Source organism: Halyomorpha halys, unplaced genomic scaffold (genome assembly GCF_000696795.3).
Source record: "Halyomorpha halys isolate HHAL.00 unplaced genomic scaffold, Hhal_1.1 Scaffold230.1, whole genome shotgun sequence".
Lineage (NCBI taxonomy): Eukaryota > Metazoa > Arthropoda > Insecta > Hemiptera > Pentatomidae > Halyomorpha > Halyomorpha halys.
Window position 1 is genome coordinate 558,786 of NW_027114585.1, and position 7,725 is coordinate 566,510.

At 31.2% G+C, this 7,725-nt stretch overlaps 1 protein-coding gene across 1 annotated transcript in view; it reads right to left on the reverse strand.

Annotated features, from left to right (window-relative positions):
* Positions 1–7,725, reverse strand: part of LOC106679903 (ubiquitin carboxyl-terminal hydrolase 48) — a 165,802-nt gene that overhangs the window by 78,365 nt on the left and 79,712 nt on the right. The window contains exon 17 of the mRNA XM_014419294.2: positions 4,172–4,348. Coding sequence (XP_014274780.1) covers positions 4,172–4,348 — 177 coding nt within the window. The remainder of the gene's footprint in view (positions 1–4,171; positions 4,349–7,725) is intronic.

The following is a 7,725-nucleotide window of genomic DNA, read 5'->3' on the forward strand; positions in this document are numbered from 1 at the left end:
TATATATATTCTTTACACTTCCCGGAGACGATTTATTATTGTTTAAATAAAATAATTGTTATGCTTTAAAATATTTTTTAGTCTCAAAACAATTCATATTTCTTTATAAGTCCGACGTTTCCGCTAATTCGGCCATCCTTCATGGACAATCTTAATACAGTTTTAGGACCACATGAATTTTAAAGAACTTCATGCAAGCTATTCTGATATTAATGACCTATCAGTCCACAATTACCCTATTTTATCAATTCTTCAAATTAAATTAAAAATTAAAACTTTTAAACACAGTTAATTTTCGCAATTATAGTTTATCACAACAATGTTTATAATATAGTAAGATTGTTGTTTTTTATGAATTCCATGTTTATTTGATATTATTGTAATAAATTATTTACCATTCATAATTATTTAAAAAAAATTAAGACAATCAAATAATAGTGAAAAACCAAACACTCAACGCTTCAACAATCAAGGCATCATAAGAACAGGTAAATGCAGATCAAGTACAGTACATCTCACATCAACAGAGAGAAATGCTGTATTTATTAAGCCATGCCCAAATTTGATGTTTTGCCTTAATAAAAATTTCTAACTGATAATTAAAGGGTACAGACTTATAACCACGGCACAAGACCTAATTCGGATATCAAATGAAACTTTTAGTTGACATAACTACTAATTTATTAATATTAAAATTTTTATTTTAAATATTGACTCTATAATAATGTACTGTTGAATAAATAGTTAAAAGCAGAATATAATTTGTTTTAAACTGATTTTTTTTTTTATATTCCTGCTATACTTTTGCCAAAAAAAAAAATAATAAATAAAATAAGTATTTGGCATATAGAAAAAAATATTAAAAGTACTTCATCAAAATAAAAAGTAATTAATTTGTCAGTTGAAAGACGCGTTTGGAAAACTAGCACAAAAAAGTATTACTAAAATGAATTATATAAATCAGATCTTACCAACAAGGATAGTAAACAACTGCATAATTATTAACAGCTTCCGACAATTGAACAGTACACATACTTACAGACAGAAAACCTATCCTCTCTTCCAACAACCCGTTCATACAAGAAATAAGAAGCTAAAACAATACATCACTAAAACGATACACCAAGAAACGTACCAAACATTGTTCCTGAGTTGTATAAAACTTGTACATTGTATATAAAATTTATTAATTTTCCATCAAGTGATTTAATTTGTAATTTGCTTTTATTTATAATTTGTCTTTTTATCTACTTATTCTTTTTATTCTGTAGGTTTAAAAAAAAAGTCTACTCTTTAAAGTACAAATAAAGTTCAAATCACGGCTTGTAAAATGTATTACCACTTTTATATATAATATGTAACTATTATAGCTTTGGGGCCATTATTAAATAGTAATAAATAAAACTCTATTAAAAAAAAAACACTCAGATAACATATTTTTTAAAAAATTCTACAAATAATGATCAAGACACAGATGTAAGAAAATAATCGATGAAGATTGAAAAAAAAAAATACATAAAAAATTTCCTACTAGAATTAATCAACGTTTCCCATCTCCACTTTCATTTCATCTTGCATCATGAATTCAACTTACTCCCGTATAATTTTGTTTCTTGAATTATAAAGAGTAACTGAAGAAGTTTCACTTCAAAACACGTGATATTCAATATTTAATAATAGTCAAATATATATTAATCAATATAGATTAAAATAGGTAAGTGAACGTGTTCAAATAACTTTTTCTGTAAACAGAGGTATATGGACTTTGTCATATACATCTCTAGTGTTGTAGGTTTCTGAAAAATATTCCTACTATTTAAAACTGTAAATATGTAAACAAATAAAATTTAAATCCCTCCACTGTAACATGTTAATTGTATATGGGCCTTAACACCTGCTATGTGCCTAATACAGCCTTGTGGCTATCATCTAATCAATAAAACCGTCTATAAAAAAAAATCATCCATCAGAAAGAGTCATATAAAAGATTTAAAGAAAAAGTAGGCAAAAGATGACCGAGGTACACATGCCAGAAAATACTGGATGAAGTTTGAGAACCAATGGAATAAACTAATTTTTAAGTTATAAATCAGAGAGACATATCGCATTAATTTAATCTAAAATTCGCTTATAATGACAATGTTGAACGTTGGTAAAAACTATAGAATTTATTAGAACATTCATAACAACTTTCGACACCGAAATATGAAAGTTAAATAGAAGATCGATATGTAATGACTACTGCTATATGAAGTATATACTACGATAATTCTAACATGGACTTACAGAAGATAGTATGCCTCTTATCAAGGATAGGCAGGTGAATCGGAAGTCGAATCTATGAGCCGATAACTCCGAAAGAGTTGTACCCTCGCGTGATTCATATGAAATAATAACAATTCACATCGAGTCGGAGATTGTGCATTGCGAAGAATCGAAGTAGTGAGAGTGGAAGGTATTTTCGTTTATCAAAGCCTACTCCCTTGGCAGTGTATAAAAAAAAGGTACTTAATCGGAAACCGTTGTCAAGAATAAAAAAAAAAGTTATTCGTAGTGAATAGGTTAAAAAGAGTTAGAAACCCCCTTTTCTACCCCTAATAAATACAAAACTGTAAAGCCAATACAATGTTGAAATCAATATTACTACTCTAGTTACCCGGAGATACCCATCCCGCTCCCTTCCCAGATATCCAGATAGACAGAGAGGATGTACAGTAGAGTAGAGTAGAGAAGATAAGAGATGAGGATCCCACTCAACTAATCCAGGACACAAATTGGCTACCGCGGCAATGGGTCCTGTTTTCACTCAGCTCCTGCTATTTTTTATCCCCCCCCCCTCTCATTCCTCTTCCCCTAATTCTCCTTATTGTCCCCCCTTTACGGCCTCCTATTTACCCCAATTATCCACCTAAAACGGGGCTTTAGTCACTATCTCGAAGGATATCAGTCAACCGGACTATTAACAACGTTCCTCCATCAGATGCTGACGGATCCTTTGGAGAGATCTCGTATAATCTAATTAACAACTTGGTTTCGGTATAACGAGATTCCACCACGTATAAACGGTGACTATCATTCCCACTAATTAAACATTTAAATTATACTAAATATATCCGTTGAAGAAACATCCATTTAAAAGGGGCGAACATTTTTTTTTCTGACAAGTCAAATTTCATGATGACTTGTCCTTCCGTCGTATTTCCTGACATATTTCCCTACCAATCTATCCAATACAACCGTCCATCATACATCTTAGTTCTCCTTACTTAAATTCAAATCTTCTGTTGATTCCCTCAACACCCGTTCCGGGTCTTCAGCAATGCAACTTTGGACAAGACCATACTTTCAAATCTTTCCTATGTAATTCCATCCCTTTATATTCATCCTGTTGCGATAGAATTGAAACAGATATTTTTTATCTACAATCAGACTAATTAAAAATACTGTATTAATCATGAAGATGTTTATACAATTAATCAGCATTACTCTCATATAATTTTTTTTTGTTACTATAAAGGATCTATTTACTATTTTCTTATTATTATTTAGGCTTCATTTTTTATTATTTTTTAGGAGAGGAGTTACAGAATAGTAAATAATTTATTATTATTGTAATTCCTCAATTTTTAGCATTCTATTCCAATGTACTACATACACAGTTTAAGGTTTCTTTGTGAAAACTCTTCAAAAATAATTTTTCTTAAACTAATCATTATATATAGTTCTCTTCTTTGGAAACATCTAAAACCTAATAAGATAGCAAATAAGTACAAAAGTCAAATTTATTTGGTATCTGTCACAGAAGGTGTATTATTATCATTTTCTTAATTATATAAATATAGTTTAGGTAATAGTATAACATTCGAATTGTGCACATTAAATAAAACTACTAAAATACAGTGGCTAAAATTGAGGAGTTGAAGTTCAAATTAGTAAACCAGGTACAGTATTCATAGAGCTCCCAGAGACTACCTTTTATTTTTAAACTAAAAAAAAAATTGCTCATAGGATTATGGTTTACATTAAACGAAGAGGTCATCACCCAACAAATTCCTAATTTGGTCAACTACCAAAATCATATTTTTCTGATGTCTTGGGTAAAATGTAAAAAATAACCCCCCCCCAAAAAAAAGGTTTTCCTTGAACAATTAAGGAATAAGGAACTCCTTACCTTTAGCTTAAGGTCCCTAACAGTGTCTGTGGACGACACTTGAAGCTCCCGCTCGCCTCGTACCCTACGGTGCCGCGTACTCCTCCTGATCGCAGCCTCAGAGGATGCAGCATCACCGCCGCCCATCAGTTTACTAGGGCCTGGGCTCTTCTTAGCGAGCTGTGCACTAGAGCTAGTCTGCAAAACATACCAAACATAAACATACTTATACTTACACATAGATATACATATAAACATTTAAAAATTTAAATCTGTACCGCTACAACCCTAAGAGTGCAGTACTTTGTAAGGAAGTACTGATACTAGACCAACGGTTGTGCAAGGAGGTGATTTAGTCAGAATCAAGCACGATCGCCAGATTTTTACCCAATTAAGGTTGAGGTAGGTGACCCCCGGGCCCTGTTTCATAATGAAATCTAATAGTATTAGTTCATAGTACAAGTATAGAAACAACGTTATTGCACTAATACTTTTTTTTTCATAATAGGGAGGACTATTAGTGATGTTACAGGAGTTTTTAAAAAAATCTTTATTTTACATGATTATAATTTTTTTTTTTTATATGATAGATTTATTTATTGATAGATATTACAATCTGCCACACAGTTGTGGGCAATAGGTAATATTGATGAATGATCTCATACATACTAAAATAAAATAATAAATAAAAAATAAAATAAAAATAAATAAAAAACTCTCATAAAATATATACAAACAAAGGAATAGACAAGATGAACATAATCAAACTATCTGTATGAAAAATAAATAAATAAAATAACATAATGATAAAATAATATATACAATATTTACACAATCGACCTGAGGATCCCTGAGCCCACTCTATCCCCCACGTGTGAGGGGTAGAGCAGAGATCAAGAGATACCAGCGCATCCCTCTCGCCGCATCACTGGTAACTGGAGTTAAAAAGTACTAAAGTACTAGTTACTATTTTACAAGTCAGTGTAATTGTATTAAGTTAAATCGACAAGAATAATAGTATTAGTTTGTACTTTATTATGAAACAGGGCCCAGGAAGGCTAACGGCTACAGTGTGACAGAAAAGAATTTTCTGCCCAACCGGATTCTAACCCGGCTCCTTAAGAGTTGGCAGCATCATGCCACACTATGGTGTCACCGCGCTCCTCACATATAAAAATACAGATATATATTCTCGTAATACATAGGAAGTAAATATAGTTTAGGAAAAGAAAGTGGCCAATTTACACTGTACTTGAAATCGTGGTGTCAGTTACAGCGTTATAAGAAATTATTTCTATCAGATTAAGATTATCTGATTATAAGAAGTGGAACACTGGTACAACGAATCTCAAAAGGTTTTAATCTAAAAAAAAAATTATACATCCACAGATTTTTTTGGTGCATATAAATTCCTAATATTAATTAAGGAACAATTGTACAGCTTACCGGGAGAACCAGAACTTCGGTACTCTGAGCACTCTAGTAATCTAAACTGGCAATTATATTTTTTTATTTTTTTTTTTTTGATAAACATAGATTTATTTATTGATAGATATTACAATCTGCCACACAGATGTAGGCAATAGGTAATATTGATGAACGATCTCATACATACTAAAATAAAAAAATAAAAAATTAAATAAAATAAAATAAAAAACTCTCAAACTGGCCAAGTTTTTTTTTCCAGAAAACTTAGCATTTGTTTTTTCAAATAAAATTGCACATGTGTAAAGAACACAATTAACTTCCGCTGACACAGGGAGGAAGTTGCTCTAACCCGCTTAAGACAAGGCAATACTGTCCTCACTCATTCTCACCTGATCAGAAATCTGCCACCTTCAACATGCTTTTTGCTAGTCCACTCTCACGATTAGACATATTTTAGAAGAATGCCCTCACTATTTACCAACAGTAAGCAGAATAGGACTGACCCAAAATAAAGTTCTCACCGATGGGGAACCTAAAGTCACTTTGGTATTGATTTTTGAAATTTTTGAAAGCACATTGTCTCCCTTTCCAAATTATAGAATTTCGTTGGTTTTAATTTTATTACTATTATTATAATAATCTCATAATTTTTTTAAATATAATTTTTAAGTGCGCGTGAGTAAATGAAATGTGTGTGTTTGTGTGGGTATGTATGTGTTTGTATCTTTATAATTATAACAGTTCATAGGCGTTGATGACCTAAAGGTTTTACGCCTTTATACAAGAATAAACTAACTTCCCGATCTATAGGAAAGTTAATGTAATCATCATAAAAATCGAAAGTGGAAATTTCTACATAGTTTCGACATCAGCTAATCAAATTCCTATGAAAGTGTTCATAATATATTTTGTTGCGATTATAAATAAATAATATATATTGTATAAATCATTTAATTCTGTGAGACTAATTAAATAATAGAAATATGTATAATACAAATTTTATTGGTCTACTTTTTTTCTTTTCACGTTTTACATATATCCATACAAAGAGTTTTTTTATTTGTACATAAAAAAAATTATGAAAAAAATTAAATAAATACATAGTTTTGTACATTCTTATTGTTGAAATGTTTTACACCAGTTTCTTAATAATTTCATTAATTCTAACATCCCCCTACACCAATTAGTGTGGATGATTACCGAGATTGCAACAACACAGCACAACAAATAATATGGGTGGGTTTCAACCTCGTTGTAACGTTTAAGAATGAGATGCGGTGCGGATATTCTTACTCTACAAAAATAGAGAGTAAGTTAAATCTAATTAAAAAATTAAGTAAAAAATATTAACATAAAATTAAGTAATATGCTTTGTTGCCTCAACGCTTAATGCACACCGTTTCCGTTTGTCGGAAAACACCCACAGTGCAGTATTAGCCATTGCAAAAATTCGTAGCACGAAGGTAACTCATCCTTTTTTGAAACGATTTTAAATTTGTTACACTGAGGTTAGTTTGCACCCTCTATTAGTTAAATACACTGGTGTATTCCAGATAGATAGACATGGTGGACGTAGGAATTGTGTCGGCTATTATTTTCGATTAGAAGTATTTTTATTCAAAAAAAGGAAACAATAATATACAAGTAGATTATTTGTGAGCTATATATAAATATACCTTTATATATAAAAATATTATAAATAAATATTATATATAAAAATGTACCTTATCCACAGCGAAGGTGATGTTTGCCTAGTTATCTACAGGGGACTAACCTATTCCAACCAAGGTTGTGGATCAAGTATTTCATATTGTGGGACCGCCACTTGATACATCTTAAAGATTCGGTTATGTAATGCAATTTTACAGCGAAAGACGTTGAACGGTAAATAGTGAACTTGAGACGATTGGAGAGAATGATGCAGCGTGCACTCCACTGCAGCATAAATGAAGCCATTATTAACACTGTGGTTTGCATGTCGGGTACAGCCCGCCACAAAGCACTATAACAGAGAAGGGTTGTGGCTCTATAGTCAGATCGATAAAGGAGCAATGCATTAACTGCAGATGAGACGAAATCTACTTAAAATCTGCCAATCAATAGATGTCGTATAGTAGCTAATTGGTTTACAAATGCCTTTATTTTAA